Source organism: Eretmochelys imbricata, chromosome 3 (assembly GCF_965152235.1).
Source record: "Eretmochelys imbricata isolate rEreImb1 chromosome 3, rEreImb1.hap1, whole genome shotgun sequence".
Lineage (NCBI taxonomy): Eukaryota > Metazoa > Chordata > Testudines > Cheloniidae > Eretmochelys > Eretmochelys imbricata.
Window position 1 is genome coordinate 32,080,279 of NC_135574.1, and position 12,090 is coordinate 32,092,368.

At 38.8% G+C, this 12,090-nt stretch overlaps 1 protein-coding gene across 3 annotated transcripts in view; it reads left to right on the top strand.

Annotated features, from left to right (window-relative positions):
- MBOAT2 (membrane bound glycerophospholipid O-acyltransferase 2) overlaps positions 1-12,090 on the top strand; it is a 218,701-nt gene that overhangs the window by 35,871 nt on the left and 170,740 nt on the right. For 2 of the 3 annotated variants that reach the window (XM_077812555.1, XM_077812557.1), the window contains one exon: positions 3,717-3,794. The exons of the other annotated variant lie outside the window; for it this stretch is intronic. In XM_077812555.1, coding sequence (XP_077668681.1) covers positions 3,717-3,794 — 78 coding nt within the window. The remainder of the gene's footprint in view (positions 1-3,716; positions 3,795-12,090) is intronic. 3 annotated transcript variants of the gene reach the window in all.

Genomic DNA, 12,090 nt, shown 5'->3' on the forward strand with positions numbered 1-12,090 from the left:
TAACTTCATCTTTTTCCAAGGCAATAAGTAAGCATATTAGATTACAAATTTCTGCTGCCTCACATCTCAGTCAAAAACATTAGTCCTCTATTCGTTTAGTAGAAAAAAGCAACTTTTTCTTCTGTCTTTGATCTTTTCTGTCAATCCACATAGTTTGGTATCATTCCTGCCTGCAAATGGAGACAGTACAGAAAATCTCTTTGCTTATGTCATCACCTATATACAGATTAGAGAGAACCTTGCATATTATCTTCTACAGTGTTTTTACAGTAAAATTCAAAGACTCTCTCAAAAAACCGAATTACATTTTAAAATGAATACAATTCCAATACACTCAAATTTCACTTTAATAAAATCTACCAACCTCCTCTCCAGCTACTCAGTTGTCTGATTAGATGGCAGTGTGTGTAGTAAATCCAGCTCCAGAGGGAGTAACTCTTCTTTTTTCTGTCCTGAATCCCCAATTTCACTCTCAGAGACTCCAAATGCAGGGAATAGTTTGGAATCTACCACCCTCCGCGAATGTAATTAACTAATATAACCTGCTTGCCTCAAGTGAACTCCACAGAATATTAAATCACCTTGATCACACTGGCATGGTGATTTGGGGCACAAAGAAAGGTCATAGTGTCCTCTTTGAAAGTAAATATTGAAGCACCCTTAGAATGTACCTAGCACATAGCTAAATGGGTTAACTTAAAATATTTAGGTTTATTGTTTTCTATTCATTTGAATGCTCTTGTAATTGAATTGCATATGACTCAAAGATCAATCACGCTGCTAGTATTACCTTTCTGTTCTTGTATAAAAGAATTAATACTTTTAGAGACTGAGTGTTAACTTGCTAATATGGATTGCAATTCCACCACAAGGCATGTTTTTTACGGTAAAGTATTTGTGGGGTTTCTTGAAGATGCATAATCTTGTTCCTGATCTTTAGCTTTTGAATTAAAAAAGAAAATATAGTTACGGAATTCATTGTAACTAATAAGGACTTGAAATAGAAAATAGTATTGACAATTTTAGCTTTTTTAAAAATAAATGCTTTTCCTTCTTAGTATTAATCGCCATAAAATGAGATGGATAAGTGGATAAAACATCTTTACAATACTCTTAAAATATGCAGTGTAGCATTTATTTCTTTAAAAAAAGTTGAAACAGTGTTACAACAAAGCCAATATGAATATTAGCCTTCTTATATCTTTAATAGGCTAGCTCCTGCTGATGCAAGGATCTTTTTGTAATCATGAAGATCCATGTGAATTGGACCTGCTTTTATATCAAAAAGACCAGGCAGTTTTTGAAAGAAATGAATGACTAAGATTTATAGGAAAACCTGCCTTATAAATGTCTGTGATAACTGAGCTGAAGGTGACTAGCAACAGCAGCTGATTTTTAGGCTGTATTTGTATGGGAAAGAAAATTTCCAAATAAATTAGTGGTATTTTAACCATTTGATCTCTTTTTGATTAAGACGGTCCCAAAATGAGAGAGAGTTTGCCTAGTGAAGATCAAACACATTTTCCTCATAGATAATCTGTTGCCCCCACTTCAGGGAGCCACCTGATGTACTGGGGTCCCACTGAGCCCACCCATTCCACCAGCCTGGGTTCCCTCACTCTGCCTTACTGTTCCAGACCCTCAAGCCTCCTCTAATACACACACAGAGATAGGACCACACCCAGCTGCAAAAGGACACAGACACTGAAATCCGCACCATATGGGAAAACTTTGGCTAGAGAGTTGCCCAGCACCCAGGTGCACACCGTGTTTGGAGTGTAAGCCCCAAATTGTCATCTTGTGCTGCACAGAAATCTGTACAGTGTAAGCACATGAAAATCACCCCCTCCCTCAATGTGGAGGAAGATATGCACAGCTTTTTGCCCTCCCCCCATTACGAATTGCACAAACTGGTTTATAAAAAACAAAAACAAGTTTATTAACTACAAAGAACAGATTTTAAGTGATTATAAGGGATAGCAAACAGATCAAAGTAGATTACTGAGCAAATAAAGCAAACACGTAAACTAAACTTAATGTACTACTGGCTACAAGTAGTAATTTCTCACCCTAAATGTCATTTTAAGCAGGTTGCAGAGATTCTTGAAGACAAACTTTTCTTGCTTGCAGCTTAGAATTCCACATATTCCTTTCATGGGCCAGATACCTTATAACCTTGGTCCAGTTCTTCTCTTCCTGAGATCAGTCTTAGGTGTTTCCAGCAGTCATCTTGGGTGGGGATTCAGTAAAGAACCCACCCTGGTTACCTCACTTCACTGCCTTAAAAAGGATTTATATATGGTGGGAATTCTTTTGTCTCTGAGTTCTCCCTCCCCTCCCCCAGTGAAAAAATACTAGTAGTCCAAGATGGAATCCAGTACCAGGTGACATGATCACATGACTCTGCAGTGTCACAGCAACATCCCAGGAAACTTCTCAGGAAGGTGAGGGATTAGCATGTTTAAAGTCCTATTGTTCTCCCTAATGGCCCATCCAGACTGATTGCTTTCTGTCTGGTGGGTGTTCCCCAGAACACTTTTATAATTGATACATAGTTAATATTCCTAACTTCAGATACAGAAATGATACATGCATACAAATAAGATAATCACATTCAGTAAATCATAACATTTCCAATATCTCACATGACCCCTCTTGCATAAACTACATCTTAGTTATGCCATATTCATATCATAAACATATTTCTTTGAAGAATATGGGGCGTAGTGTCACAAATACTATTAAGAAAATAAACTTAAGAGGGAAATTTGTTACCAATATCCTACTTTCCTGTTGAAAAATGACTTTCTACCACCATGTAAAAACATTGTTATGTAAAAACAATGAAGAAAATGTACAGATCGTCAAAACTGTTTTAATCACTGAATCTTCACCAACTGGTGGTGATTTGGTTGCCAGTATGAAATAATTTGATGGGAGTGGCCCGGCCCTCACCACTTCCCGCAGCTCCCATTGGCCAAGAATGGCAAACCGCGGCCACTGGGAGCTGCGAGCGGCCATACCTGCAGACACTCAGGTAAACAAAGCATCTTGCGTCCCGCCAGGGGCTTACCCTGAACAAGCCGTGAACCCCTGTCCTGATGGGCTGCGTGCCGAAAGTGGCCGACCCCTAGTCTAGGAAAACAACATTGTTCTTGCTATGCTGTACCTGTTCTTTGGATAAGTAGAACATTCGTCTCCATGGCTGTTGGTGTGGAACTTCAGTTGTCATATTTGCCCTTTATGTGACAAGTGAACTGCAAAATGTGAACTTTACTTTCATCCTCTACTGTTTGTGTATGATGTGCGAAGACTAATTCTCACAACTCAAGCTGCCAGCATGCTCTTCTTTCTCAGATAAGGGAGAGCTCCACTCAGGTTATAGGCTTGTGTGAGACAACTGCTCAGATAATTTAAAGATGTCAAGGGCCTCTGTAAAAGAGAGTGGATAAGGGACCTGATATTTTGAATGCAAAAAACACTCAAACAGATACTTTTATAAGAAAATACTAAAAGGCAAAAGTTGGTGGGTTTTTTGCTTTTCAGTTACCTACCTTAAAGTAAATTTAAAGGTGATCTTGTTAAGCGTGTAACAAGAACTGATGGATTAAAAAATCTAACTATCTTTTCATTTCAAGTAAGGAAAACATATGTATGTGCTAGACTGTTGGTAATGGAAAATGATTGCCTGGAGTGACTATTATAATTTTTTCTAGGTATGCCTTACATTTTGTTGTACAAAGTGGAATTTCCTACTATATCATGATCATAATAGGAGTGGAAAATATGCACAAGTAAGTATTAGGTTTCTTTATTTAAATTTAAAGTTATTTAAATGAAGAATATAAACAGTTATTTAGAAAGTTGATGTATAGCTGTTTATAAGAACAAATAAGGTTTATATCTGTGTACATTTCTCTTACTGACACGCTTTAGTCTTTAACTGTGCCTAGTATGTCATGTTGCTATTGGCATTAGAATATCAAAACATTTCAGTATTTGAATTACGCTAAAGATGGCTTGTTTATATGGAAAAACACCACCTTTTTTGTCTGTTTTGTCTGTTTGAAATGCCAAGCACTTATCTCACTGTCTGCAGAAAGAAATGCTAAGGCAGCATTGTAATTCTCAATGTATAGCTGTTAATACTTTTCTCATTGCTTAATCATAAATTGTCTTAGGTTGCAAATACATGATTAATCCATATTAATACAATTTTGTAGCTCTCAATACTAATGGAAGGAAAAGATCCTGGGATGAGAAGAGGGTTTGTGTGATGACAGTGAATATTAATTCATTTAAAATGCCATCATTTTTTATTTGCTCTGTTGTTTTAAAAAAGGAAAAGAAACATGAAAAGGTATTCACATTAGGACACAATTTTAGTCTGATAATAGAATCATAAAAATGTAGGACTGGAAGGGACCTTGAAAGGTCATGTAGTCCAATCCCTTGCACTGAGGCAGTACTAAGTATTATCTAGGTCATCTGACCGATATTTGTCTACGCTGTTCTTAACATGCTCCAGTGACAGAGATTCCACAACCTCCTTAAGTGATTTATTTCAGTGCTTAGCTACTCTTACAGTTAAGAAGTTTTGCCAGTGTCTAACCTGAATCTCCTTTGCTGCAATTTAAAGCTAAAATAGAGACTTAACTATGTAATAGCATTTACGTGGGGTTTTTTTGGTTTTTTTTTCCTTTAAAGGAAACAAAAAAGGATATTTTAAAAATGAATTATATGTATACATTAGATAAAGGCCCCAACTGAGTTTAGGGCCCCATTGGACTAGGCCCATACAAATGCATAGCAAGAGACTTAATTCCCTGAAGAGGTTACTTAAAAAAAAACACAAGCAAAGCAAGGGAGGGGAAACAGAAAGGAGATGTAATTTTGGTTTTGTACTGCTGATGTGTCTCAGTTGCCCCAGATTATCTTTGAGGGAGCGGGAGAGTCTAAGTGTTCAATTCCCTAGGGAGAGAGAGGTGTGTGTGTGTGTGTGTGTGTGTCTCTCTCTCTCTCTCACACACAGACACACACCTGCATGTGCACATTATATTCCTGTGTTGGAGTCAATGGAATCCACCTAGTTTGATTTAGCAGCAAAAACTCTCTGCAAGATTTTAGAATCTGGCATCCTATTAACCTATTACACCTTCTTATTCCTGACCCCCACACAGGAAGGGGGTTCCTCTGTCAGAGCTCTAAGGTTCCTCAAAGTTCAGCTCTCTGGTTTCTTGCCCCAACTGATTGTCAAAAGGATGGAATGGAGATCCCTGGAGAGCCAATCAATAACGTGTCCAAAACAGTTGCCATGTCATGCAGCACAAGAATCTCCCTTCCACTGTGGGCTGCATACGTGTACCCTGTACCATTTACTGCCACTGCCGTAGTGGGAGGGAGAAACCCATATTTGATTTAGCGGTCTTGATCTCCTGCAAGACAGGTGCAGGTGTTTACTAGATTACAATTTAGATAACACCAGGCAGCTTTTATCTTTTAATTAAAAATATTAATTTCTGCATATGAAATCCTCTTTTTTTTTTTCAAAGCTGATGCCAAAGGACAAAAGAAATATGCAGTTAATGTTTCATCTTAATATTTTTTGTTCATAAAAAGCTCTGTCAATCGCAATAAATCCCAAAGAGAATACATTTGAAATAAATAAATGGAAACATAAATTATTTTAGTATTGAAACATAACTAAAAGGAAGCTAGCACAAATGCTGAAGGATTAAAAGAAAATATTCAATCAGTATTTTTGTTTCAGCACCCTCTTATTTTAATTACCATGTTTAATTTAATTGTATGCACCCTAGTGAATCAAGTTCATCGCTAGCATAAGGAGGCAAAACTCCCTTGAAATCAGCAGAGTTGTGGTAAATTAAAACCGGGATAAATTTGACCCAGTGCAATGGAATACCTTCACTGTGTTAGGGCCATAAACTACATCAGTCTGCATGTGGAAATCAGTATTTGGACCTTAGAGTAGGTAGCCTTTAAGTGTACTAAAACAGCTGTACTACAACAGATTTAAAGCTAAAACCTGAAACATACTTGCACATCTTGTTTAGTGTCTAGAATTATTGAAATGGTTATGCTTCTGCTAAAAGTAAAAGACTATTAATGAAACACCATGATTGAGATTTTAAACACTCAGGAGTGTGGAAGTTCAGTTACGGGGTTTCCTGCAAGAGGAAGTTGTGTTTTATTCTGTAATGCTCGATAGGGGAGAAAAGGAGTTGCTTCTGTCACCAATGCTTTCAGCCTTTAATGCACATAAGATGCCCTTGTATTTAAAAAAATGCTCCTGGGTGTTGTACAACTGTTTTCAATACTGGCCCAAGTTTATCTTCTCGGGGTAAGCCTGCTTCCTCTGCCTGCTGGTGGTTGTCTATGCTAGTGTAACACCAGTATGGATGGCGAAACACAGGTATTGAAGCCACACCTTGTGGTCCTCCCCAGTGCAGTCCAACAATGCTGCTTCCCATGCTTCACTTTAATGGTCATTCTGTTAGTGAACTGGAGCAGCATCTGCAAGAGGTATCATATTACATAAATAGATTACTAATGAAGCCTCTGGCAAATCCCTATTTTTCACCTTTTCTGGTAGAAGTACAGCTACAATCAGCACCTGAGAAATCTGTACAAATAGGCTTGGTATTGAATGAAATCGGAGTCCTGCAATATCAATTTCTTATTGTGGATATTGTGTGGGTGGGGTGGGGTGAAACATGTGGGCTGTTAAATTTTTTAAGTGGATAAAGGCACAGAAAGACTGTTATCCTGCTGGTTTTTATTTTATTGGTATCTTATTAAAGGGAAAAAGGCAAAATACCACATTTATTGTGAATGCAGAAAGAATCATAGTAAGCAGTTAGTTATAGCTATAACATTCCATTCAATCTCATATTTCTATTTATTCACACATTCATTCATACAAACACACACACACACACACACAGGTTCTGCAAGGTTGTTATCATAGTTACCAGCCTTAGAGTTGCTCATGCCAAGCCACTGGCCAGGTGGCCTGGACATGAGGAGGGAGCAGGGCCTTGTCAGATGCTCATCTGATGCTCCTGGAAGTTGGTTTGCAGAATCAGACCCCAAAGTTCTCACTTTTTAGAGTCTATTTTTATAGGAATTTCTTCCTATGCCAGTCTGTGGGAATTGCTGTTGCTGAATCAATCAGCAGATAGCACATTCCTGACGGCTCCGTGCTGCTAGATGTTATCTTGTTCTTTGGTTCTCCCATTCTTGAGGCTGTTAGGTGGATTCCAGTCTGCCCTCTGGGGGTCCTCTGGTTATTTCCACTTGACGCCTTCTTCAGCCGATGGACACTGGATTCTTAGGCTGGCACCTCCCTGATCATTCAGTTATTATTCACACCAAGCATCCATCCACATACATCCTCTATCTCTATTTTAATCACAATTGTTAATACAACAAAAGGGCAGGGAGTCTCTGGGTGCTGTTTCTGTCGTTAGAGTATTGCTTTGAGTCTCTCTCTCTGTGAATTGCTTTGAGAACAGAAAGAAAAGGAGTACTTGTGGCACCTTAGAGACTAACCAATTTATTTGAGCATGAGCTTTCGTGAGCTACAGCTCATCAGAACAGACTCTGTCTTAGAATGTACTAACACAGTTAGCAGCTTGCAAGTTTCACACATAGAGGGAGAGAAACAGTACCAAAAACCAAGAGACCTCTTAATTAGTAATACCCTGGAATTTAAACTATGGGGAATCAAACTCATTTGTGATTTTAATACAGAACTTCTTTAATATGATCCAACAAGACAAGGAGAAGGAGGCTGGAGATAGTGGTCTAGATGGACACACTTCTGTAGGTAGGTCAGACTAAAAATATTTTTCCTAGGTTTGTTTCTTGTAATCTTTTTTTTTTTAAAAATTTGGCATTAGAATATTATATTACCCAGCTCAAAGAGGAAAATTACAGTCAGTGAAAGATTTTTAAAAGTCTTGGAGTACACAGAAAAAAATAATTGTTTAATGCCTAAAGTCAGGTTAAGCTGAAATAAGCAAAAGCCTTGTTCCTCAATTTGAACGAGCTCGCTTAGTAAGCTAAATGAGGTGTTTATTGAACATTTGACTGACAGATTTCACTAAATGTCATGGGCTCAATGACAGACAAGTTTAACTGTAGGATAGAATATAATTTGAATTGCTGTGAAAGCTAAGATGGGAGTGAAATTTCTTTTTTCCTAAGTCATACTTGGAGTGAAATATAGAATGGGCCAAGCAAACATTCCCAGCTTTGATTCAGGAAGTGATAAAATGCCAAAAAAAAAAAAAAAAAAAAAAATCCCAACAGCTGCAGGAGGAGAAAAGCATTAGAAATCTTGGCCTCTTAGAGCATGTTAAACAGAACAAAACCTTTTTGTGTAAAGCAGATACTGTGCAGTTAGGGTCAAATCGTGATCATATATAGGTGGGAAAAATTCACTGCCTTATCAAGCTCCTAAGGAATCTCACAAAGATAACTGAGGAACGTGACTAAGATGACACGGGCTATAAATCTCTGGCTGCCAGGAAGAAGATGGAGATACTTTCTAAAAAAACAAGATTATTTTTTCCATGAACATCAAGAATTTGATCTGTGTTAAATGTGGAGGAGCTTTTACCAGTTAACTGTACTTTACTGGAAAAAAGATCTGAAATAGCCTTGCTGTGCCCCCCCCCCAAGTTGCAGTTATTTTCCTCCTCCTATGACCCTCAGGTATTTGGATCAATTTGCAAGTCAAGATTTTGGTGCTCCCTGGAGCAACATACTGGCACAGGAACAGGTTCCTTCTGTTCTTCCTCTTTTAAGATTCAGATTTCTCTGTCACCTGGACTCTTTCAACATTATGGCTGCTTATTTTTTTTTTTTTTAAAGTATTGACACTGAATTGGGTCTCTGCTTAGCAGTTTTTCTTTTGTCATTATGACCCTCTGACATCTGTCAGCAGTCTTTGATACCGTTGACCAGATGCCAATCTCACTTTCCCCTAAAAAGGTATAAACGCTCTTGGTATACCTTTAACAGATCAACAGCAAGACTATCTCAACGACTATCTCTTGCCTTTAGAATTTACTTCCCTTGTAGCTGGCCAAATCTTATATGTGGTTCCTTCAGGGCATGATGCAAGGCATTATCATTGTATTGTGGGTGTGCATGTTTATTAATACTTAATGTTTTCATCTTCAAAGCTCTTTATTAACATACTAATTGATTGTCAGTTAGTTCTTTATCCCTTATTCCTGACAACATAATTGCTTCTAATTGAATAGCTGGCAGTAGAAGTTGGCAATTGGGGCTCTTAAATGAGGCTCCACATGGGTTAGTTCTGTCTAGTTGATGTTTTTAATTTAGTATAAGTACCTGATTACTGTGGCATTACATACACTACAAAGTAATACTATGTTAGTGTACTAAGCAAGTATAGCAGTTGGGAATGTTTGTGTTTATTGCTGAATAATTTTTTTAGTTTTTTAACTTGACTCTATTATATAGAGTTCAGTCTTTAGGATTGTAAAGTATGAAAAATATATTTTTCTGTTAAGAAAAGGACTTATGTGTACTGTTGTTGTACCACCTAGAAGTCCTAGTCGTGTACCAGGACCATTGTGCTAAGCACTGTACAAATGAAGAACAAAAAAGATTTGTCCCTGCCCCAAAGAACTTAGTATAATACTAGAGGCAACTGCTGATGGATACAGACAGATGGAGTAGGACAGGGAAACAATAACACAATGCTGGTCAACTTGATCAGAAGTGGTCTTAGCATACCAGCAGTCTAGCTGCTGTCCAGCTTTCATGGGAAAGGAGAGAGTTAAGAAGGGTTTAGAAGGAGGATAATGAGGTAGCTTTGCAGATGTTTACTAGGCACTCCTCCCAAGTGTGAGGGGAGCACAGGAGAAAGCACAAGGGTACTTTTTTGAAAATTTAACATGTGGATGATGGAGGCTGGTATCCTTGGCTGTTTGGCGACAGGAGTCAACATCTCAAAAGTGATTTGAGAGACTGTGAAGGGCGTAGAAAGTGAAGACAAGTTATTTATTAGATGTGATAGTGAAGGGGGAACCGGTGGAGAGATGTGAAGAAACAGGTGACATGGTCAAAGTGATGGCCTAGGAAAATGATCTTTGCAGCAGCATGCTGAATGCACATGAATGGGGCAAGATAGCATTTGTCAAGACCGGAAAGAAGAAGGTTGCAATAATTGAGATAAGAGTCTGGAGAAGATTTTCAGTTGTGTGGGTGAATAAGAAAGACATCTCTTAGAGATGTTACACAGAAAGAATCAGTAAGATTTAAACATAGCCTGGATATGAGGGCAGAAAGAGAGGTCTGAAATTGAAGATCACATCCAGGTTACATGTCTGAGTGATGAGAAGGATGGTGCAGTTTTGTTGATGGTGGCAGAGAAAGGAGGTAGTGGGAGCAGAGAGGAACATGAGACAGTCTGTTTTTAGCCACGTTGAGCTTGAGCTGATGACCAGACATTCATGAGGAGGCGTCTGAGAGTCAGGCTTATATTTTATTTCGGAGAAGTAAGGAAGTAAATCTCTAAATTGTCAGCATAGAGATGGTAGTTGAATTTGTGCTTGTGCATGAGGTTCCCCACAGATAAGATATAAAGGGAGAAGAAAAGTGGATCCAGGATAGCTCTGAGAAATCCCTTCTCCCAAAAAGTTGAGGGGGGGAGGAAGATCTTCCAAAAGATGTGCTGAAGTAGCAATTAGAGAGATGGGAGGAAAACCAGAGGACAGTCATTGAAGCCAAGGGAGGACAAGATTTCAAGAAGAGCAGCTGACAGGTCACAGAGGATGAGGATGGAGTACTGGTTCTGAGCTTTGGTCAGAAAGAGGTTATGATGGGTTCCCCTCCCGGGGAACCACCTGGAACTGGGGCACCACTGAGCCCCTGACCTACCACGCTGGGCTCCCTCTCAAACTGTGCTGTTGAGACAAGCTGCAAAGTCCTCTAGCTTTCACTTTTACCAGCATATATGCAGGTAAGGACACTCCCAGCTTCAGTTACATGGAGACTTTCTGACCAGCCCTTGCATCGGAAGGCTACTGCTAAGGCTACCCTCAGCTCCCCAGGTACACATCCCTTCTGGAGTATAAACCGAAAATTATATCGTCTTCCACTGCACAGGGAACTGTACAGCATAGGCTCATAAAATTTGCCCCTTCCCTCAATGTGGAGAGGAAAATGCAACAGTCTTTACCCCTGAGTTATGATTCCCACACACTTCGCTCCAACTCACTGCTTAAATAAAGCAAAAACAAGTTTATTAACTACAAAAGATAGATTGTAAGTGATTCTAAGTGATAGCAAACAGCAGATTAACTAGCAAATAAACAAAAACTGCAAACTAAGTATTAATATACTAAATAGATTGGATATGAATAACAGATTCTCACCCTAAGAGATGATATAAGCAGGCTGCAGATTCTTAAGGGGCAAGCTGCACTTGCTTTACTGCTTGGAATCCCCATGTGTTTCATTCACAGGCTAGAAATTCCTTTAGCACTTCCCCCCATTCAGTCTTTGTTCCTCAGGTGTTTCCAGGGGTCCTGGTGTTCTTCATTCCCCACACAAGCGATTATGTCACTCCCTGCCTTATATAACTTTTGCATATGGCGGGAACCGTTTGTTTCAAAGCTCGGTTTCCAGATTAGTCGGTGGAAAAATACTGACATCCCAAGATGGAGTCCAGCATCATGTGGTCTGATCACATGTCCTTGTAGAGTTATAGCAGCTATTACTCAGAGACTGTTTGGAGTGTTCTCAGGAAGGCACACCAGCTGGGAGATAAGCTTTTCCTAAGGTCTGTTGTTTTTACCTAATGGCCCATTGCCCCGAACAGGCCCTTCCCCACCCACTATCTACATAAAAAGCATCTTGTCTAATGGGCGTCTATGGGTGTAACTGTATTTGAAATACAGATACATAGTCAATATTAATAACTTTTTGTACAAAAATGATACATGCATACAAATAGGATAATCTTCAGCAAATCATAACTTTTCCAATGACATCTCAATTGACTTATTTTTTTAAATATGTCATAATTAT